The following is a 25,682-nucleotide window of genomic DNA, read 5'->3' on the forward strand; positions in this document are numbered from 1 at the left end:
TCGAGGGATGACTGACGCAACGACTCTCGGCTGGCGGCGCTTGGCGAGCGGGCGGGTCTCGTTGATGGGAGACTTGGGAGTCATGACGTACAACTGCCGGGGATCGCTGCCGGGGATCGCTGCCGGGGATCGCTGCCGGCGGTGGGAGATCGCTCTTGAGCAGACGGCAGACGGGCGGACTCGCACGGAGAGGGACCGAACTGGGCTGCATGTAATTAATAATGTACAGAGAAGGGCATGTTCACGCCAAGCTTCAAAGCATCCACGGGTATGAAGAGCTTTTTTTCCTTGGAGCCAGAGCCAGTGGACGGATGCGCTGAGATGAGAAGAAGCAGCAGCAGGAGCCTGCTTCATCTTGCTTTCTGGGCAGGCAGGCAGGCAGGCAGGCGCCCCCCAAAGCCTCCCGTACCGGCAAGGCTTCTTCTACATGTACTGTACCTTCAACCTTGCAAGTACAATTGTTACATGCATGCAGCTGGTTCTTGAGCCTCGCATTCCACGGCGAGAGGGCCACGGCGGAGAGGGCCACGACGGTTCGGCACATTGCATCCATGCACGAATACACCCGGTGCGCGGGAGACGACGCTCGATTGCATCGGCCACCACCACCGATGGCATCCATCCACCACCCAAAATGGCGTCGTCATGAGGGGAGGGGGATGATGGGGGACAACCAAGCAGGCCGCATAGCAGGAGCCGCCGCTGGCCCTGCCGGCTAGCCGCCTGGCTCGGCGCCCCGGCGCCCGAGTGTATGACGATGTCTCGCTCTCTACTCCGTAGGTACCTGGACATGGAAAAAAAAGATACATTGGCGAGAGAACAGGCGAGCCAAAAAGACGCCAACGGTTCCTCCTCTTTACCTCGCATCCGATACCCACAAATCCCCACTACAGGACAACCGTCAGCCCAACGCCCTGCAGCCAAGAGGCAAAGACTCTCGACCCTCGACCTCGTCCGACCTCGTCGTCATTGCTGTACTTGTTCAGCAGCCGGCATTCTCTGGCAAGCCGACACGGTTATCGCTGATTGAAGTCGCCGAACCAACATCTCTTATCTCTTTTTCCTCCCTGTATTTGCAGGTACGGAGCTGCAAGCACCGCTGGGGTAAGTCCCGAGTTTCCACCGGCAGAGGGACTGATGACGGGCTTTGCCTGCCTGCCTGCCTGCCCCTACGCTATTCGACTCGACTCCCTCCCGTCTGTATCCAGCTGATTGCATCTCTTACTCCAACTCTACTCTTATCCTTGCGCTCTCTTTGCAGAGGCCCCTTCTTTTCTTTTCCTCGCCGCTCCTCTCTCCCTCTCCCTATTCTTCATCAACCTTGCTCTTCTTTTTCTCCCGCAACCAGTCGAGTCCTTGGCCGGTTCCTGCGGACCGACGACGCATCAGACCATATATCCTACGTCGTCGGCACTCATCCGCCCATGACAGCGGTAGGCGGCAACCCTCCAATCCCCTTCTCCAAACAGACACAGGCGAGCAGTCCCCCGAGACCTGACACCGGGACACGGCAACGCACATCTCTGCCTAGCCAGGTCCCGTGCTAGGCAAGTGTGGGTGAGCGCACTCGTTCATGTCCACAGGTCCGGAAGCCCCTCGAGCCGCCGAAAGCCCCTGCACGCCCGGCAGCCCGGCGGGCCCCCAACAGCGAGTCAATCGCTCGGACCATGGACAGACCTCGCCCGAGCCGCCGCTGTCGCCTCATCCGCAACGGCGAGGCTCCCAAATGGACCCATCCGAAGCCCCTCCAGCGGAAAGTTGGAAACCTCCTGCCGTCCACGCCCGCGACATTGTCCGCATCTTCCAATGTCGTCTATGTTCGGTCCCCTACAGAGATGCCGTCACCCTGCCCTGCGGCCGCAGCATCTGCAAGTCGTGCCTGCCAGAGTCACATGCCCGCACCAGCATCACCTACCCTGCCTTGCCAAACCGCATACAGGCTTTCCAATGCCCTCTCCCGGACTGCACCAAGGAGCATGTGCTCGACGACTGCGGCGTCGACGTGATTCTCAACAAGGTGGCCAGCATTGTTGGCGGTGCAATGGGGCACTACCAGGCCGAGGCTGTCGAGTTACGTCAGTCGACAAGCATCGCGGTCGAGGGTTCCTGGGACAAGGCTGGCATCGGGCCCTCGGAGAGCGGCGAGCATCGGCCCCGAACCATCAGCGGCACCAGGCTGGTGGCGACATGGACCTTGGCGGCTGACGGGGCGCTCAAATTTGACGCCGGGGTCGTATATCTCGGATCTCCGTCACCCCCTGCCGGAGAAACGTTTGCGGAATACGATGCCAAGGCACTCAGCAAAGTGCAAGAAGTCATGCGGACCGAGATGGACTGCCAGATCTGCTATGCCCTCTTCCACGACCCTCTGACGACGGGATGCGGCCACACGTTTTGCCGTCCCTGTCTGCATCGCATCCTGGACCATTCACGATATTGCCCCATATGTCGCCGGAAGCTCGCCATCAACTCGCTTCTCAAGCCCAGCTCATGCCCGTCCAACGAGCGCATCACAAATATCATCCAGACGTTTTGGAAGGACGAGATGATGGCCCGGCAAGAAGCCGTCGCTGCCGAGCGCGCCGCACGCCACCAGGACCTCGACGTCCCCCTCTTTGTCTGCACCTTGTCCTTTCCCATGATGCCGACATTTCTACACATTTTCGAACCGCGATATCGCCTGATGATCCGTCGAGCGCTCGAGGGGGACAGGACCTTTGGCATGGTCTTGCCGAGACGACCCCGGCACAGCGGCGACGCCCATTTCCACGAGCTCGGGACACTCCTGCGGATAGTCAACGCGCAATTCTACCCCGACGGCCGCAGCCTCATAGAGACGGTGGGCCTCTCTCGGTTTCGCGTTGGGCATTACGGGCAGCTCGATGGGTACATAGTGGGCAGGACAGAACGGATCGACGACGTTAGCTTGGAAGAGGAGGAAGCTATAGAGGCGGCAGAAGTCGGCTACGACTCCGGAGTCGGCGCCGAAGAAGGCCACGACGGTCGCTACTATGCCGATGGTGGCGACTCGCGCGAAGATGCGCAAACGGAAGGTCTTGTCCGTGACCACGACGCATCACGGCCCGGCGGCTCTCCGATATCCACGACACAATCTAGGGAAGGCATGCCTCAGACGGCAGGAGACTTGGACACGATGACAACCCAAAGCCTGATGCAGTTTGCGGTGGGGTTCGTGACACGCATGAGGGACCAGAGCGTGCCGTGGCTCACAGAACGCATGTTGGCCATTTACGGCAACTGCCCGGATGACCCGGCCATTTTCCCCTGGTGGTTCGCCAGCATGCTGCCCGTCAAAGATCATGAAAAATACAGACTACTCGAGACGTCGAGCGTGAGGGACCGACTCAAGATTTGCGGCTCGTGGATTATAGAGATGGAGACGGTACGATGGTATGACTTACTCTGCTCTATTTTGCCTTGATACAATCGAACCACCATCCTCGACGTTCCCACATGCCGCAAAACCCTTATCTGCAACCCCCCGACGCCAGAAAGCGGATGATGCAAAACGAGGGCCAACACAGACATTTCATGATGAGACTCTGGACTGAAACATGCCTTCATCAGGTGTGGCTGACTGTGACGGTCAACTAGGTCTTTGAACGGCTGCACTATTCTTTGAGCAGCGGCTGCCAGTCGTCACACACTACGTGGAGATGGACCGATGCAACGAGTTGAAGGCCGCGAACTCGTCTCGGCAGACGCTGCTTGTGTTATCAAACTAAATACGACAATATGCGGACGCGTTATTGGACTGGATGGAGGTCGCCAAGTCATCATTTGGAAATATTGCTCGCGCCTATCCCAGGCATGTGTCATGATGGAATTGGACAATGACTTCATTTTTGGCATGTAGAGAGACGCATCGGTCGGTACAGGAACCCATCGATTGGAATCGAGGAGAGACGATCATATTTACGACACGCGCATCGACATGAGCTTTTTGGGATAGGTAGATTTGTACACTAGAGGGACGCTTCATTGGATGAGACTCGAAGCGATGATAGGCCCGGTGCGAAATTAAGATGTTGACATTAGCCGCCTCCCAGCTTTAACAATCACGTTAAGGTCTGGCATGGTATGCACTTGTCAAACATAGCAGATACCACTCGACCACCAGCAAAATAGGGGCACCCCCTTAGAGGTGTTATTGGTATAGTTGATATAAGTCTTCGTCGATCATACAGTCAGAACTTGTATTCTTTGTCTTCTTTGATTACATATACGATGATGACAGTAATATGATCGTCGCAAATGATGTCATTATTGCAAATGGCTGTGAAGGTCAGAAACTCTTTTCCAAAGATCTGGATCTAGATTCTATTACTTATTAAATAAAGGGTATGCATTTTAAAACTATCGTTTAGACATCTATCTCTAGATATAATCTTTAAAATATTTGAATATATTGCAACACCGTTGCTACATCAACACATACCGCCAGTATGGAGCCTTTTACTGTCACACGACTTGCATATGATGGATGTGATCCATCTGACACTTGGATTATCACTAAGATAGGACACTCTAAGATCGATATAGTGAATGTAGATGTTATGGAAGTATCTACCATCGCAGAATACGAAGCTGGATGCCAGGAGCATTCTGGAAGTAGATGTCTTGGTCATCTCTGTAAAACACCTCATGGCAACATGTTACCTATGCAATCTCTTGCAGTCAGTACTGGAGTGATCACCAATGATGTGTCTAAGGCCGCTAGATTTGCATTTGAGGGCCCAGGACAATACTACTCCTCGAGATCTAGAGAAGTCCTATTGGATTCAATGAAGAAGAAGACCGGAAGGATGAGAAAGGGTATTCTCAATTGTCATGTTGATGGGAGTCTGAGGATGGTGATCACACCACAGTTAGATCTGGGAAAGGAATGGGTAGCAGTCCCCAAATACCTCCGCGACAAATGGTCCGTAATATACTTCGATGAGAGTTCTGGAAAGTACAAGTCTAGGAACATCGAACATGGAGACTATGCTTTGGTTATCAGGCCTCCTTCTCTATCCATCAGATCTGTACAGCCTGTGCGAGTAACATTCTGGAATGAGACGTGCCTAGGGATCTCTCCATATATCCTCAAAGCATTTGATGGAGACTATGATGGTGATGAGATGCATGTATTTCCAGTATATTCTCAGGCATCTGTCCAAGAGTGTATGGATTGGATAAACACACCCAATCCTAAATTCGACAAGGCTATGGACATCTATGCTAAATCTAAGATTCCAGACAAGGGCTCATCTCAGTATAGTTTCATGGATCACACGACAATGTCATTCGAAGAGATTAGGTCTGGTGCTGAGCAACCAATACTTGCAGAGGAGACTCGTACTACTTCAGAGCATATCGAAGGATTCAGGAAGAGATATGATACAGAGTCTGTCAATAGAAGCTTTATCTCTGAATCTATCATAGGTATGGCCGATACAAATGCACAGCAACTCTCTCAGCCTGTAGTGGGTGTCATGTCCAGGATTGCAAAATTAGCAGCATCATGTGTTATCCATAAAGATGATGACTCAATATGCATTGCTACCAGGACTGGCATGGACTTTGTATGTAAGTATCCCAATGACATCAGATGTGGCAGTTCTGCAATGAGAGGTATTTCTACAATGTGTGCAGGTGTCCAGCAGATAGCATTGGAATCTCATCATGCAAAGAAAAGATCATTGCCGTCTCACGATATGGTCTCAGAAATGATTGAAGGAGGAGACTTTACTTTTGTAATTCTTGATGCTAGGCTCACAGAGTCTCAAGTACGATCTGCCTCGAGACCTAAGTGGATTAACAAGCGTTCAGATGGCAATTACATTCTTTGTAAACCAGATCTCCTGGCGTCAATTCCCAAGACCTATATCAAAGCATCCTATAATCCCATTGTACTTTCCTTTATTGAAGAGAAAAGAAGACTGGAGGTATGTAGACTTGCAATAGATAAAGTCATAAGATACTATGAGTTCTCTGTATCTGACACCGAAATTCAATGTATTGCTGCTCTCCTCTCTTATAAGACAGAATTGTCCAGACATCCAATTACCACTCGAGATGGGATCAAGGATAGAAAGCTTCGATGGACAGAAGTAGTGATGGCCAATCACTATGCACAGCTTACAAACATTGTAGCTTCGAACTCTGTAGAACCTACTTCTATCGATACTGTGAGTTCTAGACTTATGTCAGGGAATTTCTTTGGACAATGAGATCTTAAAACTGATCATCAGACGCAACTTATGTTGCAGTACAGACCGTAGTTACAAAATGTATTGTAAAGGCTGTGGTACCAGGCTCCTCCATGTGGAGTATCAATCTAGATCTGCAGATGAGGCCCATACTGCAATTCTCAAATGTCCACACTGTCCATTGGACGCTGATAGATTTCAGAATCAATCAAATGAGCCTCATGTCTACTTGACAAGACGGACCCATACAGCCTCCAGAACTCCAGTCTACGATCCTCCCAACAGAAGAAGATGTAAGATACTTCGTGCTACATCCAAATCGTTCTGTAGTCCTCAGCCAGATACGTTTGCCGCAGTCGCATGCAATTTCCTTGACAATGACTTTAATCTCTTCAAGTCCTATCTCTCAGGTCCATGGAGAGGGATGGCTATATCTGTATTAAATAGAACTAGGATAACTCTCAATGCATACATCGAAGATGTGGTAGTCTCTGACTGCGACTATCAAGGCACTCGAAAGTATGAAGACTTCAAATATTCAGAGATGGATGATTATATCATGATCCCAGAAGGAAATCGTACATCTGCAGTCTATATGATCGAAGGAGATTCAAATGATGATGTTTCAGATGCATTGATGAAGATGTTCATATCTGGATTTTGTCCTGATAGTCTCTCTGGATATGTCGACAATGTTGCTCTTGGATCCATTTCAAATCTTAATTCTAGAGCATATGATGCATCTGAAGCCGAGGACCATGCCCATTACTTCAGCTCGAAACCAGATGGCGAACGTATGTGGCTAGTAAGATCAGGAAGTGTCTGGTTCTATTGTAGAAGACTGATGGATCTTAAGATTGAATCCTTTCATGTGGATAAGGAGATCAGGCCTCTTGGAAATTCAATCATTGCTCCAGTTCTTGATGTAGAGATCATGATGGGATTCTCTCCTATTCTCATAGACATTCTGGTGACAAACTCTGGAGATTTCTCTCCATACGACAGAACTGTACCTTGGATACTCTCTGCAATGAAAGATCTTACAGCTCACAATGAGTACCTGAACAGGATATACACAAGACCTTTCTTCAGAACTTTCCATGAGGCAAGGAATCAACTCGACGCCCTCTCTCCATTGTTCTCACCGCGTGCTCCGTACTTGCATGCATCATGACTTCGGAATCAACAAGACGGCACGGGGAGAGAGATCACTCCCGAAAGACGACCGACGTCACGTTGCCGTCGAGCAGCGCCTGGCCGACAAAGCCGCCGAGCATGCCCGTCTGCGGATTGCGCTCCATGACGACGACGCGGCCGTCGAGCTGGTTGGCGACGGCGACGAGGGCACCGTCGCCGCTCATGGAGAATTGGCGCGGGAAGCGGCCGCCGCTGGGCACCCGGATCTGCACCTCGCCGAGGGAGCCCGTCGCCGGGTCGATGCGGTAGTTGCTGAGCGAGTCGGACACGACGTCGGCTGCGTTGCTGTTGGCGGCGGCGCCGTCGAAGTTGGGGACGCGGAGGGTGCTTTCGTTGCGGGAGGCGACGAGGAGGAACTGATTGTCGGGCTGGACCAGTGGTTAGCCATGGTCCTTGGTGTCGTTGCTCGACGACCTGCTTCATCTTCGTTCCTCGACGGCGCAAGGGCAACTCACCGAAACGGCAATCTCGGACGCCGCTGCGAACTCGGGCGTGTTGCTCTCGTTCTTGCCGTGCACCTTCATGGTGAAGAGCGGCTTGAGCTCCATGCCGCCGGCGCCCGAGTAGGCCACGTCGAAGCCCATGATCTCGCTCGACAGCTCCGTCACCACGTACATGTACGTCTTGGGCCCCGCGACGGCAAACGCGGCGTGCCTCGGCCCGCTGCCGGGCTTGACAGGTACCGGCTGCAGCGGCTTGAGCAGCTGGTTGCCGCCGCCGCCTTGGGCCTGGGGGGCAGCGCCAGTTTGGCCATTGCTGTTGTTGTCGCCGGCTGCGGGGGCTGCGGCTTGTTGTGGCGCGAGACAACTACCGCCACCGCCCTGGGCAGACGGGGCTGCCTCTGCCGCCGACTGCTTCTCCTGGGCCTTGCCGCTCGGCGCAATGGCAAACAGCCGCAGCATGTCGGCACCCAGGTCCGGCGCCACGACGAACTTGCGCGTCGGGTCGACGGCCGCCTGGTGCGGCTTGGCTTCGGTCTGCGCCGGCTTGGGGCCAGGCTTTTCCAGCTCAAAGTTTTCGCGCTGCACCTCGGCCATTTTGGACGGGTCGGCGACGTTCCATACCGATACCGCCTTGCCGCCGCTGAGGGGAGGGCGCAAGATGCATCAGCACATTGTGTCTCCTCGAGGGAACCGAGGCAAAGACTCACAAATGGGGAATGGCCATGGTATCGTTGTTGGCCCCGAAGAATCCCATAAATACAGGCCCCGCCTGCGTCTTCTGCTTGCCCAGCTCCCGCAGCGACCCGTTCTGCTCGACCTGGAGCGCAAACAGCGTGCCGTTGCCCTCGGCCGACTGGAACCCCTCGTCGCAGCTGAAGAGGATGTTGCGCTTGGCGTCCAGCGCCAGGAACGACTGCACGCCACCGAGCTCCGTCTGCGAGACCGTCTTGAGCGCCGGCACCGCACCGCCGCCGCCGCCGCCGCCGCCGGCCTTGGCAGCCCCCTTGTCGAGCGCGAGCGCCGTTATCTTGCCGCTATAGGACGACACGTACAGCATGCTGCTGCTGCCACTGCTGCTGCCGGGCCCGGCGTTCTGGGCGGTGATAACGGCGGCGGCGCCCAGCACCACCGCGGCGAGGCTCTTGTGCAGCATCGTCGCTAGAGTTGAGTCTTGTGACTTTCTGTGTGTTGGCGTGAGATGAACAGAAACGAGCAGCTGGAACGAATGGACGAATTGCTAAAATGCCTTGACTAGGCTCGCGCTGTATTCAATACGGGCTGAAAGGAATGACTGCTGATCAGGGACAGACAACCTCCCACTGTCGAACCATATCCGCCTTGTTCTATATACTCGCATCGCCGGGCCCCGTCGCCTCCGCGGCGAGTGGGTCCCGGCAGCTTCGTTGTCTCTCTGCGGCAACGCCAGGAGCCCCTGTGAAACAGGCGGGCCGCCCATGTCTTGCTTGGCCAGACCCTCTTAATGCGTCCGCGCCTGACACGAGTGCCTTGCAAGGCGTAGGAGGCGCTTGCCCCGGAGTGGTGGGCTATGACAACCCTTGCAAGGTTGGCCCTCTCCCCCGGAGACGCAACATATAGGGCTAGGGATCCCGCGGTCGTAAAGGACGCCTGCGTCTCAGCTTGTGTCCGTTGCATTTTCCACTGGTCCTTGTCCCCTCCGTCTGTGCCTTATGGAACCTCGTGGGCACAATGCAATGCAATGTCGGCAAGGGACCGCTAAACGCCTGGCCAACGACTCGTTCCATCCGCCCGGCCGTCCGTTCGTTTATTGGTTCCATCCGTTGGCTGGGCTTCATGCTTCGCTTCGGGAGGCTGCGTCTCCGGCAGAAACAAGGGGTCCCCAGCAAGGGAGAGCGCGCGCCTTGCCGTGTCGAGTATAGCGATGGTGGTATCCGCAAAGTTTGCCCTTAATCTAGAACGGGCTGTCTAGTTCTCCTGCATGAGTCGTCGTCGGTTTCTGGAAGGAGAATGATTGATGCCGCTTTGACGGGTTGCTTGTCCAGGCTGGATGGAGTGAAGGGGTTCCATTTCCCCATCGGCTGTCCACGTAGGAAATGGCCCGATCTCGTCATCTTCTAGACTCTGCAGCAAGACGCAGCCCCATCGTATTCCCAAATACCAAAGTTCATCATCACCAGAGCGTCTTTCGCCAATACCAAAACCCACCGCAGAATCGTCCTCACGCAGTCGTCCACCCTCACCCCCCTCCCCCTGACACGGCCTAGTCCCCCAATCGCCAAACCAGCCGGGGGGTAAAAGCCGCTCTCGCCCCGTCCTTGAACGCTCCCCAGCCCGGGCGTATCACCATGTGGGATCCCGTCGACGGCCTAATGCAGGTCTCCGCCGCGGTCATCAGATGAGCCCACTGGAGACGGTCCATCCTGTGTCGACGCCTTGCAGAGCTGTGTGCTGAAGCGAGACCAGCTGGCTCGACATCATATCCTTGTCTAGGCAACCGGCCAACGCCTCTGCCCGGCGACCCTGCGTAATTCAATCAAGGAGATGCTGAAACACTATCACTAGTTATTGGGTCTTTGCATTGAGAAAGAGGGTGTAGATTGCGCTGTCCTGCCTGAAAGAGGGAGTCCGCGGGTGTGACTATATATATATATATATATATATATACACGAAGTGCGGGGGGGGGGTAGGTTTCCCTGCTAATCCGGTAGCTTATAATAGTTACCCGGATCCGTTAAGTAACTTCCTTAGTATCCTACCAGTTAACTACTGTATTCGATGCCTCTAAATACGGCGATAGTATCAACGCCGCTTCTAGGGATAAGGGGGGCGCGCCTATGGGTGCGTGTGGGCGTGAGCCCAACCTTCATTCCTACGCATTGGTCTATGGCCCACTGTGACCCTTATTGGGTCTTGAGACCCGTATTGGGTCGTGACAAACACGCACATGGCTGATAGGTGCGCGAGGGCCCTGCCATCCCAGCTCGGTTGTCCATGGCTCCGGAGTAGTGTGTGGGCTCCGAGGGGCCGTCCTGGGAACGCAAGGGACAAGCTCATTCATTTGAATCTTCACCATCCATCTACCGCGTGGAACTTCCAGACTTGTGGCTCGCCGTGACCCTCTCCGTTCCCATATTCATGCCCTTCATCCCAAGCAGCACTCCTCCTCCCCCTCTAAAGTGCGCCGAACCCGCTTCTCCATGGCATTGATTCTAGCTTTTGGACCATCACCAAGCTACGGCGTCAACCATGCCTCCGGTGCTTGCCGCCGCAGTTGCATCACGCCAGTCTCCGGAAGGGGGTCCCGTGACTGGCGGAAAGGAGCCTGGCATGACAGTGTTGTTGTTGTTTGCGCCCGGTACCAAGTTGTCCGTCTGCGCCGAGTCTCCCCACTGGTTCCCTCCACCATCTGCGGCCGGGTATCCGTTGCAATTCCCACTGTCGTTCGCACTGTTGTCCCATTCTGCTGCCTGGTTCGATTCCGTGTTTCCGTTGGCGTTATTCGCCTGGTCATCCCACTGAAGTTGCTGCTCTTGACCCGCTTGGGACTGCTGCTGTTGATCGCCACTCACGCCCGAAGTGCCCTGTTGCTGATCTGAAGCGCCCCATGCATTATTCCCAGCCTCCGCATCGCCTCCAGGTGCGCCATTGACAGGGGGCTGTTCCGTTTCCCACGCTCCGTCCTTGCTCGGGAGTCCGCCATTCGCCATGGCCGGACCTTGGCCGCTGCCCGCACCGTTGCCTTGGCCGGCATTGGGTGAAGGTCGATCACCATAACTGCTAAACTGCGATACAATTCTCTTTGGAATATAAGGATTCTCGAGATATTCCTGGCTTCGTTAGCACCAAGGCTCAAGCACACCTTCGAGAAACGTCCCACCTTGGCACCAATCGGAGCAACATTGTTGGCTCCGCCTTTGTCTCCTAGCTTGCTGTAGGGAGATCCCACTTTCGCGCCCGTCATACTGAAGGCGCCTCTATTCCCATTGGTCTGCACGCCAGCGTCTTGCCAGTTTGCAGGAGGGCCGCCTGGGGGGAAACCGCTCAGGTGACTGGGATCGAAGGCGGGCGGGGGGTACATGGCGTTGTAAGGCTCCAGTGGCATCCCTTGGGTATATGGCACGTGCGCTTGGCCATGTGGTGGAGGAGGAGCTTGGTTGAACCCATGAAAATAGGGGTTCTGCGTCGGATGCGGCATGCCAATGGGCAATGGACGACCAGACGCATCTCCGCGAGGGTACAAGGCATGGCCGTGGCTGTTGCCGTAAACTGGGCCGTGATAGAGGCGAAGAACTCCGTGTGCTGGATCGTAATAGGCGTTTGGCGGCGGGTCTTGGGGCCTCTCGATGACGCGCTCCGTCTGAACAACTTCTGCGCGAATGGGCTCGATGAGCTGTGGACGGCAAGGGTGGGGGCCCAGGAAGGCATCTGGATAGCTAGACTTGATCTTGCCACTGCCAGCTTTGCCCTTCTGTTTCCTGTCCGCTTTGGTTCCGTCCGCGGCTTTGGCTGCACTTGCAACCTGGGGTGACTCGGCTGCCTTTCCGGCCTTAGCCGCCTTTTTCTTGTCGGCTTTGCCCTGCTTCTGACCCTCTTTCTGGTGATCATCACCCTTCTTCTGGCTCTTTTGCTTGGGCCCCTGGGCATTGGAGTCTTTCTTTGTTGTGTCTTTTTCCGACATGTCCTCGGCCGGGCCATCTTTGGCAGAGTCGGAAGCCTCGTCGTCGGCCTCCGATTCATCACTCTTCGCAGGGCTCTTCTTGCCTCCCTTTGCCTTGGACTTTGCGGGAACTGGACCCTTGGCTTTGGGGCTGCTGTCTGCTTCCGAGACGGATGCTTCGGATTCGGTAGCTGAAGACTGCGAGTCGTCCGTCTTGGCCTGCTTTTTCAATTTCTCGCGACCGCGTACGCAATCTGCGCACTTGCAAGTAGGATGTGGTTCCGAGTCAGCGTCACTGCCAGAGTTGGAAGGGGCCTTCTTGTCCCTCTTGGTCTTGGACTGCTTCTTGGCCGAAGACCCGGAGCTCTCTACCTCGCTGGCGTTCTCATCCGACTTGGACGTCGTGGCTGAATCTGACACCTCGCCCTCCGACTCGGACGAGACGGTTACAGTCTTCTTGAGGGCGGATTTCTTGGGCGCAACATCAAAGCGAACCTTCTTAATGACAGCGTCGGTGGGAATCGGCGCGGTTACTGTTCGGCCTGAGCGCGGATAGGTGACCTTGAGGCTATCTTCTTCCGTCTCGTCGTCGGTAGTGACTTCGATCTTGACAATGTCTCTCTGCTTGGGCTGCTGCTGGGGCGGCTTCTTCTTGGCGCGGGAGGCGAGGGCATCCTCGATGGTGGTGCCGACAACCCATTCGCAGAAGGATGAAGGGTATTTTCCCCCGAGGCCTTTGCTTTGCGGCATCTTGAAGCACTGATCTCGATGCTTCTCATGCGGGAGGTCCTTTGCAGATTCGTCAGTGGCTGTTGTTTTGTTGACTTGTGCGTCAGAGGACGCGTTCTGCTTTCAGGGTTGAAGAGGATCGAAACGAGATGCGAAACGAATGGCGAGATGAGCTCGAAAGAAAACAGAAAGGGACGATCAAGAAATCTTTTGCACTGGACGGTCCATGCTTGAGCTGTAGGACGAAAGCAATGGAGTGTTTTCTTAGGAAAGTGGGAGGACGAGGGCGCCCAGGCAACGGCGAGACGAAGAGGGTAGGGAGCCGGACCTTTTTATCCGCTGAGTCTGGGCTGTTGCTGCTTCCTAGACTCCAACCTCAGAGATAATTCGACTGGACAGCAAACCATCAGAAAGATTCGAGCCACGGCTCAGGACAAGCAACCTACCTAGCAAAGGCTACAGCTTCCCCCGCGTCTGCTTCTCCCACTGCCTGTTGACCTCGACGTTCTGCCAGAACCTCCACGCGGCCACTGCCACTGCCAGAGGCGGACACGCCAGCAGAAGCCACAACCACCACTCGGGGCTCGACGCGCGCAGCTCCGCCATGGCCTCGTCGAGACTGGCCGCCAGTTCCTGCGCCGACCCGTCGTTCCACAACACCACGCCCTTGCCGGCGCCGCGCGCCGCGCACCTCGTCGCCTTGACGCCGACGTCGGTTTGGCTGCGCACGCGATGCTCGGCGTCGTCCCTGCTAAGGTGCGTGTCGCGTGCCATGAGCCGCTGCAGCTGTGTCTCGCGGTCCGAGACGGCGACGACGACGGTGACACCGCAGAAGCGGTCTAGCCCGCTCTCGAATAGCAGTGGGATATCGAGCACGACGGCCCAGTGGCCGCGCAGGTAGCACCCTAACACCTGCTTGGTCATTTCCCTGCGCACCGCCGGGTGCACGATGCCGTTGAGCACAGCGCGGTCCCTGGTACGCTCCTCGCTGTCGCCAAAGACGCGCTTGCCTAGGGCCGGGCGGTTGAGCGGCCTGCCCCTGCTGTCGGGCCCGTCGGCCGGCATCGAGTCGGATGCTTCGACTAGGAGGTCGGGCGTGCTGGGCCCAAAGTGCTTGATAATGGCCCGGTAGCCGCTGGTCCCGGGCTCGACCACCTTGCGCGCGAGGACGTCGGCGTCGATAATGGGCAGCGAGTGTGGCGGCGCCGATAGCAGCGACGACACGGTCGACTTGCCCGTCGCGATGGATCCCGTCAGCCCGATGAGAAGCATTGTGCGGGCATGCAAGGAATGGCGAGGTTGAGTTTGGGTCCAAGGGAATCAATCAATGATGATGACATGGCATGGGACGGGGCTGTCGGATAGATGAAAGCCCTCGGTTGAGGCATCTGCTTCCACTTCGGTCCCCGCCGCCAGTATGTGAAATATTTTGATTAATATTTTTCACAGCGAAACCCTTTGGGAGCTGACGGTGAAATGACAAAATGAATTATAGAATGGTATCTATATCGTCTTCCTTTGTTTAATTACTCAAATGTACTGGTATGTGCAGCTCTCCCTTGACAAGTGGCCGGTCACCACTCCTTGTCATCAGGCACCGCCCGGTGCCCATATGCGTCAGCATCCATCTCATACACCTCGTGATTGCTGCTGTACATCTCAGTCGCCGTCACAGGCGACCCGTCCATCTCCTGCGCCCAGCTCTCGGCGTCCGCAGCGCCTCCCGGTGTAAACTGCGCCAGCTTGTGCTCTGACACGGCGCTGCCTCCATCCGGGCTGGCCTGCTCGCCTCCCGCGTTCTGCCGCCTGCGCCGGATCAGAAAAAATGTTCCCAGCCCAAGAAGCGCGGCGACGACGCCTCCGGCCACGGCGCCACCTATCACGGCCCCCGACGGCTTCGAGGCATCAGACGGCGTCCGTGACATGGACGACTGTGTGATCCCGTTGGCGTTGCCGCACTTCTTGGCTGTTTTCTCGTCGAGGACGGGGACCAGGCTGGATGACGTCGTCGGGTTCGCCTGCCAGAGGGTGAAGGCCTTGGCGTCGTGGTTGACCATGAGGTAGGCCGACGTGAGGAAGTAGCGGCCGAGGGTGGCGGGCTGGTTTTCGATGCCGGTGATGACCAGGTCGAGTTGGTCGTCGTCAAGGGTGCGCGTGCCGTTGCGATCCATGTCGAGGTGCGGCGTGATGAACTGGGTGTTTGGGACGCGCACCTTGAGTCCTGAGCTGAGAACAATGGTCAAGTCCCCCTCGAAGCTTAAACGAGCCGGTCAGTGTCTTGTTCCTCCGTTACGCCAGTCCCGTCGCTACTCACACGTTGTCCGCGCTGAATATCGGCGCACCCCAGTGCAGGCCAGAGGAGGTGCCGTTGCTCTTGGTCCTGGTGACGCGCTCAAACTTGTGCAACAGCGGCCGAGGAACTTCCATCAAGCTCTGCCTCTGTGGCACGATGCAGGCGGGCATGTTTGCGCTCGACGGAAGAAGGCTGACGTCTGAGCCATCGAGGTTGTTGAGCTGGATATCGGTGATGTGAACCTTCATGCCCGTCCAGCAGCCCGAGGGGTCGCCAAAATCGCCATAATCGAGGGGGGCGGTAAAGTTGGGCCCGATGGTCTTCTCCTTATCATAGCCGCCGACGACGAGGGCGCCGTCGACGGGGTAATCGTCCCACACGCGGCCCCAGAAGATGGAAAAGACGCGCGACCCAATCCTGCCGGCCTGGCGGAGGGCGTTGAGGTAGGTTGAGTTGGAGCCGAGGCCGAGCGGGTGGAGGGTGGTGTATCCGTGATCCCACTGAAGGCGGGGGATGCCGATGGGGAAGTCGTTGAGACCGTCCTTCCCCCCCGGAGCAAAGGACTCGGTGCCGCCGAGGCCGGAGGCGATGAGCTTGGGGATGCCCCTTTCCGAGCCCTGGTAGCTGGCCTCGACCGTGGCGCCGCCAGCTGCCACAATGTCGGTGGCCTTTTGGAAGGTGGTGGACTTGTCCTCGTCAAAGGGACGACCGCGTCGGATGTCGCACAGGAAATCGCTCCGGACGACGGTTTTGACGCACGAGACCTGCTGGTCGTAGATCCAGGTGTTGTTGAGTTCTCTGCGACAGCGTTTAGCACCGGGTGAGAGAAGAGAGTCGAACAAGGCAGACTGACGTCCAGGGAAGCAAGACAATGTCCTGAGACGGGGTGCCAATCTTGGCGGGAATGCCCGTCATGAAGGAGTTGGCAACGTTGGGGTAGACCTGGACATCTTTGATTGGCAGCTGGAAGGGCTGCTGAGGACAGGACGAGCTGGCGGCGAGATTCGAGGCCAACAGGCCGAAGCCCACGAGGCGAGCAAGCATCTTTGGATGGGGGCGGAACGAGTTGGAAGCGCTCTTTCTCTTTCCCGCCAGCGCCTTGGGGCTTCTGTCAAGACGCAAACTCGCCTGGGGGGGGCGAGAGAAAGGGGACGAGAAAATCCGGCAAGCAGCAGCACGCGTCGGGGAGAAAGCAATTCCTGTTCAGTTTGTCTGCCCATCACCTGGGCAGCCAGGGGCCCTGCAAAAGCAGGTCAGCAAATCAACCCATTCGCCCGTCAGCGCTACGCTACCTAATTCCTGGCCTCGCAGTCGCTCATCGCGTTTGGTTCGTTATATTGGAGCGGGCGGGCCGGGCTTAGAGGCGGCCGACATGAAACAGGCTGGCGAGGATTTGCTTTTTCCTGTGCCTGTCACTTTGGAGATCAGGGCTGAAGGTACCAGGAAGGCGAGTGTGGCGAGGTTGAGTAACGCAGCGACATGGCTCCGGTCGACAGCTGGGGTTTGAACAATGGCGATTGTGAAGTACAGTCCCCGTAGGGACGCCCGAGGCAAGCCATGGCTTTGGGAAGCTCGCCGGCGGGATGAGGTGCGCAAGCCGCAATGCAAGGCAGCGACTGAGGCGGTATTGGCAATGGCACCATGGCTTGCAGCGGCCGTGCATCCACGGTGAGTTGAGATGATGGACGAGGCCCCCTTTGATGACTCTGCACAGTCTGCAGCGATATCCAGGAGGAATCGACTCTGCTTACTCATCGACCCGTCCGGAGGCAAGCATGGCACAGGTACCGGCCATGTACTCACGATAGAGCTCCGCAAGCAACTCGGTCAGTTTGAGGAGCCAAGGTTGCGCCTCTTTTGGCCGACAAACCTGCACGCGATTAAGTTACCAATTGTCCCCCTTTTCCTTGCCTCTTGCTTTTTCTTCGACTTGTGGCCTGAATTGCTTTTGGAAATGACGGGTCTCGGTCAATTCTTGTTCCAATCTCTCGTACTGTAAATCGACGTCTGCGGGCCAGCCCATCTGTACAAGTAAGTAGCTACGTACTTTCCTAGGTAGGTTAGGTACCTACCTAGACAACTCCAAGGCAGACCAGAGAGGTCAATGCGACGGCCAAGCATCGTCTAATCCCAGCTCTCTCTCTCTCTCTCCTCTCCCATTTGCCTTTCTTTCCTTTTCGCTCTCCACCTCCCCGGCATCAAACGAGAGAGAGAGTGAGAGAGTGAGAGAGTGAGAGAGAGTGTGTGAGCTGGGAAATGCCCAGTCCCGCTCCGCCATCCACGCCATGGCCATGCCGCGCAGAATATCGCGGCTGGTCCTCCTGACTGGCCTCGTCCTCGCCCTCGTCCTCGTCCTGCATCTGATGCCCTCGTCGCCGCCGCCGCCCTTCCCTTCCTCGTCGGCCCCCAAGTTTGTCCCCGCAACGCTCGACTGGGCCAAGGTCAAGCAGTTCTACCCGCCCGCCTCCATCAAGCCCCTGCCCGGCGCGAGGCCCCGGAACCTGCCCCGCGTCCAGGCCCCGGCCAGCGCCTTTGCCTCGCCCTCGCCCCGTGCCGAGGACCGCCGCGCCGCCGTCCGCAACGCCTTCAAGCGCAGCTACGATGCCTACAAGGAGCATGCCTGGATGCGCGACGAGCTCACCCCCGTCTCCGGCCGCTCCAGGGACCCCTTTGGCGGCTGGGCCGCCACCCTCGTCGACACGCTCGACACGCTGTGGATCATGGGCTTCGACGACGACTTCGCAGAGGCCAGCGCCGCCGTCTGCACCATTGACTGGGCCGACACCGCCGCCGGCGCCGCAAACCTCTTCGAGACCACCATCCGCCACCTCGGCGGCCTGCTGAGCGCCTACGACCTCTCCGCCGACCCCGCCCTGCTGGCCAAGGCCCGTGAGCTCGGTGAGATGCTCTACCACGGCTTCGACACCCCCAACCGCCTGCCAGGCTTCTGGCTCAACTTCAAGGAGGCCCGCGACGGCAACCAGGTCGCCGGCACAAACGACCCCTCGGCCGCCCCCGCCTCCCTCTCCCTCGAGTTCACCCGCCTGTCCCAGCTCACCGGCGACGCCAAGTTCTACGACGCCGCCGACCGCGTCACCCGCTTCCTCGAGAGGACCCAGAACGAGACCCTGCTGCCGGGTATGTGGCCGACGACGCTCGACTTCCGCAACGAGCGCGCCACCGAAGCCAAGTTCACCCTCGGCGCCCTCGCAGACTCCCTCTACGAGTACCTTCCCAAGATGCACGCGCTGCTCGGCGGCGTCGATGACACGTACGAGAAGCTGTACCGCGCCGCCATGGACGCCGCCGCCAGCCACCTCGTCTTCCGCCCCATGCTGCCGGACAAAAAGGACGTCCTCTTCGCCGGCGACTGGCACGCAAACGCCGCCGACAAGCTCATCCCCGACAGCCAGCACCTAACGTGCTTTGTCGGAGGCATGTTTGGCCTCGGCGGCCGCCTCTTCAACATCGACCACCACGTCGCCCTCGGCGAGCGCCTCGCCCGCGGCTGCGGCTGGGCCTACGCCAGCTTCCCCACGGGCGTCATGCCCGAAATCTTCAGCCTGCTGCCCTGCCCCTCGCTCGACCCGTGCCCCTGGGACGAGGACCGCTGGCAGAAGCACGGCGACGCCAAGCTCGCAAAGGGCTTCACCAACGCCCGCGACGCCCGCTACTTGCTGCGGCCCGAGGCCATAGAGAGCATCTTTGTCCTCTACCGCATCACGGCCAAGCCCGAGCTGCAAGACATGGCGTGGGACATGTTCCAGGGCATCATGAAGTCGACAGAGACGAAGCTCGCCAACTCGGCCATTGCCGACGTGACGGTGACGGGGCAGACGACCAAGACGGACTCGATGGAGGTGAGTTTCTGTCCCAGTTTTTCTTTTCTTCTCTTTTCTTTTCTTTTCATCGCTTTTCCCCTAGCATGTTTCTCCGCGAGGTTCCATCATGACTAACATGCGTGTTCCCGTTCGCCAGAGCTTCTGGATGGCCGAGACGCTCAAGTACTTTTATCTCATCTTCTCGCCACCCGACCTGATCAGCCTGGACGAGTACGTGCTCAACACGGAGGCACACCCGATGCGGCGACCTACGTGAACGCTCCCACGCCTCCAACCAACCTTGCCACGGCCATGGTCTACGGAGTGGACATTGAACCAAGTAAAGGCCGGAGTTATGTGCTGCCAGCGCTCCGCATTAGGATCCTCGGATCATGCTGTCTACTCTGTCTGGCATCTTCCCGGCTTGGAAAGAGCATCATCTGCTGGCAGATTGCAATGGTTGGCATCGTGGCAAACACTAAAGCGAGCTTGAATATCCCGGCGGGTGCAAGGCGACGACGCCACAAGGGGCGGCACCAGCCTGCGTGAAGCTCGAGACTTACTTTCCCCGGGCAGCGTTGGAAATGTTGATGATGTATGAGCGTGTACGGGGAAACGTTGCAGATGATGTATAGAATGGGTCTGGTAGTCGTGGCGGAAGAGCAGGGAACCGCGAGTCGTGGGAGGCTCGATCGGATGGGCTGCCACCGGCCCCCATTGCCGATTCCACAATGATCGGAATCTTTGATGGCAGATATGGATGCCCGGCGTAATGAGGATACCTTGTACAACACGTTGTTTGCATGGAAGACGAGCGAAATGAAGAGTGACCAATGTGCATTTTCCCGAGGTGCCAACTACCAAAGCAAAAAATTCTCGTCGCGTACCCTGTTTCTGGCCGAGATGTTGTTCATGCCAAGCATCATCAGCGACCAAAAACCATTCTTCCTCTGTTTTTGTCATTTTCGGTTTTCCCCCTTTCCTTCTCTCCGCTCCTCCCTTCGCCTCACCCCCTTTGTCTGTCCGTTCCATCCTCAAGTTCTTCCATGTCGTTGTATTAGGCGTCTTCATTGTCGCGGAAGCGCCGTCGCAGTAGGCAGCCTCAGGAGTTGCGGTCAAACTAGATTGCCCCGGGGATGTTAGAGCCCAAGACGAACAAAGCCTTTGCGGCGAATCCAAGCAGCGTGTGTGTGGGGGTTTGAACCTTGCTATTTTCTCTCATCTCCCTCTCTCATGATGGGCGATCAAGGCCCTGATTGTCGAGCAGGCCAGGCAGAAAAGCCACGTCGTCGCGCCCTCCCAGACAGGGAGTGAGAGGAAGGCGTCGAAGAGGCCACCACCGGGTTTTGCTGTGGCAAGGGGCCGTGTGCTCTCATGTCAACGCGTCGGTCGAACTTAACGGGGACGACGAAAAAAAACATAATGATATAGAAAAGAGGGGGGATCGAAAGTAAAGGAGCAAGACTCACGGCTGGATATCTCCGAGGGCTGGGAAAAGCACGCCGAAGTTCCCCCCTCGAGCCGAAGCTAGTCGGGGAGACGCACGGCGTAGAACCATCCTTCGTCGGTGACGTACCAGCGGCACGACATGCGGTCAATAGTATAGCGGTTGCGCTGGGTCCAGTTGCCGTCAACCTCGCGAACGTAATAGAAGCGGCTGGGGTCATCGTCCCCGGGCTTGAAGTCCTGGGGCTCAAAGAGCTTGTTCTGGTGCGCAAACTGGATCTGCCGAAGCATCTCCTCGTTGGGGGTGCGCCCGAGGCCAGACACTTCGGGATTGTTTCCATTACCTGCCATGAAGGGCACCGCCGGTCCGCCGCCGCCGGGCGCGACGACGGGGATGGGCCCCTGCACCATGGTCGGGCCGATAAACGGCTGGCCGACACCACCGCCCGCGGCCGGAGCGGCGGGGAAGTAGGCCTGTCCGTTGATCATGATGGGCTGCTGCTGCTGATGGCCCGGAGAGACGAAGCCCTGCTGCTGCGGGGCGACGACGTAGTTGGGCTGGCCAACAGGGGCGGCCTGGGGCTGCTGCGAGGAGAAGGAGACGTTAGCCGACGATTCTTTTCGATGGCGACGATGAGGCATGAATGTGACAGATGGATAAGAAGAAGACGATAAAACATAAGTGCGATGCTACGACATGACAGGGACGGGCGGGTGCCACTTGGCGACGAGGACATGAGACGAGAGAGAAGGCGACTGCAGCCAGGCGACTAAACAAGCGTGAGTGAGAGGGTGAGAGACAAGACTGCTCACGAAAGGGGGTAATAAATATCGGTTGGCACTTGCATAATAGGGATACCCGCCCGTGTAAAACGTCCTGGGGACCAAGACGGAAAAGGTGGCGGCCGAGGGCTCCATGCGCGGCGCAGGGCAAGGAGCGACGAGGGGAACATAGTGGATGGAAGGAGGAAGACCGACTTGGACGCCCTGGGGGACCGGGTCGAAGCGAGGCACGTAGAGGTGCGGGATGGGCCCAAAGGTGGTGTCCGGGACGGGCGGCTGGAAGTTGACGCCCATGGGGGGCGCGGCGGTGTTGGCGTAGTCGGCCATGTTGACGGGATGCTGCTGCTGTCCGATGAAGGTGACGGGGTGGTGAGGCAGGTGAGGCAGGTGAGGCAGGTGGAGGTTGTTGTGGTGGTGGTGGTGCAGGTGGTGGAGGTGGTGAAGAGGGTAGGGCGTAGGAGGCGGCGGGTTGGCGATGCTGGGGCCCGCGTTGTTGACGTGAACGGGCGGCTGGCCTGCAAAGCTGATGCTACGCGTCGGGTCCGCGGCCGTGTACCAGGCCGTGGCAGCAGCACCGCCGAGCGCAGGGAAGCTCTCCGGCTGGTTGCCCTCGGCGACGGCGTTGCCGCTGGCAATCGACGCCGTCGACTTCTTGCTCGACTCGTCGAAGCGCACCTGCCGCGGAGGCGTCTCGTTGTCCGCGGTGCGGAGACGGCGGCTCGTCTTGGGAGACTTGGCCTCGCCTCCTGCCTCGGGCATGGCTTGGGTCTTGAGGCCCCCCAATGCCGCTGCGTGTGCAGAGAAGAGGGCGGCGGTGGTGGGTTTTGATATCCTTGTGTGTGTGTGTGTGTGTGTGTGCTTCCTTTATGCTTGGGGCCCCCTTCCCGTGAGGTTGGGAGTGGGACAAGAGAGAGAGAGAGACGATGCTGATGAAGGACGACGAAGAGAGGGTGGCCAGGCGAGAAAAAGAAGGACGGGGTGATGTCAGGGTTTTCCAACAGCTGGCAGCCCGGGACGCGCAGAGATAAGGGGCAGCTGTTGCTCGCCACTTGTCCAGCAACCAAATCTCCGAGGGGAAAACCCTGCCCAGGAAAACTCTGCCCAGCCCTCGTGGCCAGCAACGTGTTCGGTCCAGGCCAATCAACCCGGACAATAGGAGCAGATTCACTCGGGGCTGCTGAATAGGGGGAGGGGGTGTGCCGTTTCCAGGGCAGCCAATGCCCATGGCAACGCAGAGCAGAAGCCACGAGGAGAACGTGAAGAGGACGCAGAGAGAGGGAGAGACGGAACAAGAGGCAGACGGACGGAGAGATAGAAGCGCCAGACTTACGATTTGCTGCAACACCCACGAGTACGACTGTGGCTGAGACTGCGGCATGCCCAGAGGACTGATGGTAGCCGGCCCACTCGTCTGGCCACCCAAAGACGCCGAGAACCTCCGCGGCAGCTGCTGCTGCTGTGGCTGCTGCTGCCTTTTCGGTTGCGACGGCGGCGGCGGCGGTTGTTGTCGAGCGGAGCCCTCTTGGCTGGCCCCAGGACGTCCACCGACGGGTTGAGCGGCTGCCTCGGACTTCAGTGACTCTCCGCCGTTGGCACCCGCCCCTGGGCCCGCTTCGCCCGGCCTCTTGGTCATTTGCCTCCGCTTAGACGGACCGCCCCGCTGTGTATCCTTGGCCTCGGCATTCAGCGACGGCGACAGGGTCGTGAAGAACTCCTCGACCGACTGCAGCTCGGGCTTTTGCTCCAGCACGGCATCCTCGCCCTTTTCCTTCTTCTTGTTAATGGTGGGATCCAGGAAGTCGGCGTCAGACACACCGTGTGGGTATTTGCTGAACCAGTCGCCGTAATGGATGATGGAAGAGGCGGCAGATCCGTCGCCGTTGGGCGTGCCCGACCGAGACGCGTTCATGGCGTTGCGATACTGCGTGCGAATGTTCTCCACCATCCAATGAAACATGCCCCAGTACCGCGTCGTCTTGCGCAGGAACCGGATGTTGACGCCCGAGTTGGCCTCGGCCGCGGCCTTGACAGCCGGGCTGCCGGAGAAGATGCTCATGATGTGTATCGTTGTCGAGGAGAAAGCACAGTAGCCGGCAAAGGGCGCCGAGACGCAGCACTGGGACTGCTCCGAGTCCCTGAGTATCTCCGATATCCGGTTGGCGGCGGTAAAGGTTCGGGCGCCGACGTGGGACAGAAAGTCCCTGGGCGCCTCCAGCCCGGCCCGGCCATTGGCGAAGGTCACGCCCGCCTGACTCAAGAAGAGCGTGTTCTGCTGGATCGACAGATGCAAGAGGAGGAACTGGCTTGCCGTCTTCTCGGTAATCTGCAGGTCGAGATTGTCCGGCGTGTACTGAAAGCTCGCGGGAAGGGTGCGGGTAAAGGTGTCGATGTCGTTGACGAGCTTGGCGTAGTCGGACTCGGGGCTCCACATGGGGTGCGAATCCATCTCCTTGCCGCCCTGGTTGAGGTAGGTGATGATGCGCCCCCAGATGGCTATGGATCGGATGGTGAAGGCAGCCACGCCCATGTTCTCTTTCGCCGGGACCAGCTGCCTGTCCCCTTGGCACGAGTCGGGCGGGGGCGCGGTGCCGTCGAGAGATTCCGTCTGGACGGGCATGTCGAGCTGAAAATATCTCTCGCCGACGGGCAGCGGAATCCTGATGGACTCTTCCTTGATAAACATGGGCCGATCAGACCCGGACGAGTTGAAGCGATCCATCAGGAAGCACGCCCACATGATTCGCCGGCGAATCTCGCGATCGACGAAGCTCAGCGGCATCTTGGCGGTGCGGCACAGCGGATCGTACTCGAGGTCCTTGTGCAGCTGGAGGGCAAATGCCATGCGGATGGCCTGGCCCCCCAGCGCCCAGCTGCGACCGCCGTGGCAGGTTCCGAATTCGTGCAGGCCCAGGATCAGGAGGCAGGTCAAGATGGTGATGTTGGGCCACTCATATCTCCTGGTGCAGATGTCTCGAGCGCGCGAGGCCCATTCTTCTCCGCGGAGGAACTGGCGCGGAGTCGGGCTGATCTTGGGATTGGGCGTGAAGCGTGCTGCCACGGCGCAGACGGACAGGACCAGCACGGGCGGCAGCGCATCGTTCCTGGGACAAGAGTTAGCGTACGTGGGACTCGGGTTGGCCGAGACAGGGGGCGAGCTCACCTCAGCTTGCGCATGTAGCTCGGCTTGTGGAGGAGATGATAGGCCTGGCCATAGACCTTCTCGAAAAAGACCTCGGCGAGGTGCTCCTGGACGTCCTTGGACGGCAAGGCGTCGATACCTTCGCGGAAGAGCTTGTTCTCTTCCTCTTCTTGAACCTCGACGGAGGCAGATTCGTCGGCGGCGACGTCGGGGAGCTTGGGCTTGGATGGGGCCTTGACCCAAGCCTCGAGATCGGCGCCAAAGGCCTCGTCGAGGCCGCGCTTCCTCGAGGCCGGCTGCCTGGTGGGGGGGCCAGCACCCGGCATTGAGGGCTTGACGACGGCGCGGACGACGGGTGGGGAGCCTTCGTGGTCGGCCTTTGGGACGATTTTGATGATGCGCTCCTCCATGCGCTTGAGGCGCTTGTCGAGCATGGCCATGTAGTCGGTGCGGGGCGCGGCCTTGCGGGTGGTGACCTTGTAGACACAGGGGATGCGGGAGCGCATGCAGTGCTTGCAGGCGGGCTTCTCGCCCGAGCAGCGTATCTTCTTGCGACGACATGCGATGCAGGCAAGCGGCAGGCGCTTGCGGTCCTTGCCGGCCTTTGTCTTGAGCTCGCTCCATGCGGGCGTGGCGCCGTTCTTGTCGTCATGGGCCCTGCCGCCGAGGTCGGTGCCGTCGCCGCGGCCGCGGAGGGCGAAGTCGTCGGCGGCCGGGTCTTCGAAGGAGTTTGCGGTGGGCGAGTTGCGATCCTGGGTGCTCTCGTCCGAGGTTCCGGGGCTCGATCTGCGGTTCTCGGAGCTCGCGCGCAAGGCGGGCGCGGCCATGGCATGGGAGGCCGGGGGATGGCGATGCTGCTGGTGTTGTCGTTGTTGTTGTTGCTTGTGGTGGGAATAGTCGTCGTCGAAGCTGAGGGGAGGAGACTGGTCGGGCAAGGAGGTGAAGGGAAGGGAAAAGCCGTTGAAGTGAGAGGCGGCCAT

At 58.1% G+C, this 25,682-nt stretch overlaps 8 protein-coding genes across 8 annotated transcripts; 3 read left to right on the forward strand and 5 right to left on the reverse strand.

Moving 5' to 3' along the window:
• Positions 1-1,726: 1,726 nt before the first annotated feature.
• On the forward strand, positions 1,727-3,643 carry HRG_06039 (ATP-dependent protease la (LON) substrate-binding domain-containing protein; the record flags this gene model as incomplete). The annotated part of the gene is made up of 4 exons (XM_044864510.1): positions 1,727-2,697; positions 2,752-3,053; positions 3,141-3,411; positions 3,616-3,643. The coding sequence occupies 4 exons, from the start codon at positions 1,727-1,729 to the stop codon at positions 3,641-3,643; spliced, it is 1,572 nt and encodes a 523-aa protein (XP_044721042.1).
• Positions 3,644-4,466: 823 nt separating this feature from the next.
• On the forward strand, positions 4,467-6,287 carry HRG_06040 (RNA polymerase rpb1; the record flags this gene model as incomplete). The annotated part of the gene is made up of 4 exons (XM_044864511.1): positions 4,467-4,506; positions 4,564-5,592; positions 6,160-6,194; positions 6,258-6,287. The coding sequence occupies 4 exons, from the start codon at positions 4,467-4,469 to the stop codon at positions 6,285-6,287; spliced, it is 1,134 nt and encodes a 377-aa protein (XP_044721043.1).
• Positions 6,288-7,423: 1,136 nt separating this feature from the next.
• HRG_06041 (lactonase, 7-bladed beta-propeller domain-containing protein) lies at positions 7,424-9,008 on the reverse strand (the record flags this gene model as incomplete). The annotated part of the gene is made up of 5 exons (XM_044864512.1): positions 7,424-7,780; positions 7,868-8,184; positions 8,284-8,495; positions 8,563-8,768; positions 8,817-9,008. The coding sequence occupies 5 exons, from the start codon at positions 9,006-9,008 to the stop codon at positions 7,424-7,426; spliced, it is 1,284 nt and encodes a 427-aa protein (XP_044721044.1).
• Positions 9,009-11,058: 2,050 nt separating this feature from the next.
• On the reverse strand, positions 11,059-13,241 carry HRG_06042 (uncharacterized protein; the record flags this gene model as incomplete). The annotated part of the gene is made up of 4 exons (XM_044864513.1): positions 11,059-11,349; positions 11,404-11,649; positions 11,712-12,884; positions 12,942-13,241. 4 exons carry the CDS (start codon positions 13,239-13,241, stop codon positions 11,059-11,061), a joined length of 2,010 nt encoding a protein of 669 aa, XP_044721045.1.
• Positions 13,242-13,676: 435 nt separating this feature from the next.
• On the reverse strand, positions 13,677-14,492 carry HRG_06043 (dephospho-CoA kinase domain-containing protein; the record flags this gene model as incomplete). The annotated part of the gene is made up of 1 exon (XM_044864514.1): positions 13,677-14,492. One exon carries the CDS (start codon positions 14,490-14,492, stop codon positions 13,677-13,679), a length of 816 nt encoding a protein of 271 aa, XP_044721046.1.
• A 302-nt stretch (positions 14,493-14,794) lies between these two features.
• Positions 14,795-16,557, reverse strand: HRG_06044 (aspartic-type endopeptidase; the record flags this gene model as incomplete). Its single annotated transcript, XM_044864515.1, has 3 exons — positions 14,795-15,476; positions 15,535-16,311; positions 16,367-16,557. 3 exons carry the CDS (start codon positions 16,555-16,557, stop codon positions 14,795-14,797), a joined length of 1,650 nt encoding a protein of 549 aa, XP_044721047.1.
• A 1,241-nt stretch (positions 16,558-17,798) lies between these two features.
• HRG_06045 (glycosyl hydrolase family 47 protein) lies at positions 17,799-19,611 on the forward strand (the record flags this gene model as incomplete). Its single annotated transcript, XM_044864516.1, has 2 exons — positions 17,799-19,373; positions 19,492-19,611. 2 exons carry the CDS (start codon positions 17,799-17,801, stop codon positions 19,609-19,611), a joined length of 1,695 nt encoding a protein of 564 aa, XP_044721048.1.
• A 1,250-nt stretch (positions 19,612-20,861) lies between these two features.
• HRG_06046 (fungal specific transcription factor domain-containing protein) lies at positions 20,862-25,682 on the reverse strand (the record flags this gene model as incomplete). The annotated part of the gene is made up of 4 exons (XM_044864517.1): positions 20,862-21,365; positions 21,594-22,331; positions 22,894-24,664; positions 24,724-25,682. The coding sequence occupies 4 exons, from the start codon at positions 25,680-25,682 to the stop codon at positions 20,862-20,864; spliced, it is 3,972 nt and encodes a 1,323-aa protein (XP_044721049.1).

Source organism: Hirsutella rhossiliensis (genome assembly GCF_020360975.1).
Source record: "Hirsutella rhossiliensis strain HR02 chromosome Unknown scaffold00005, whole genome shotgun sequence".
Taxonomy (NCBI): domain Eukaryota; kingdom Fungi; phylum Ascomycota; class Sordariomycetes; order Hypocreales; family Ophiocordycipitaceae; genus Hirsutella; species Hirsutella rhossiliensis.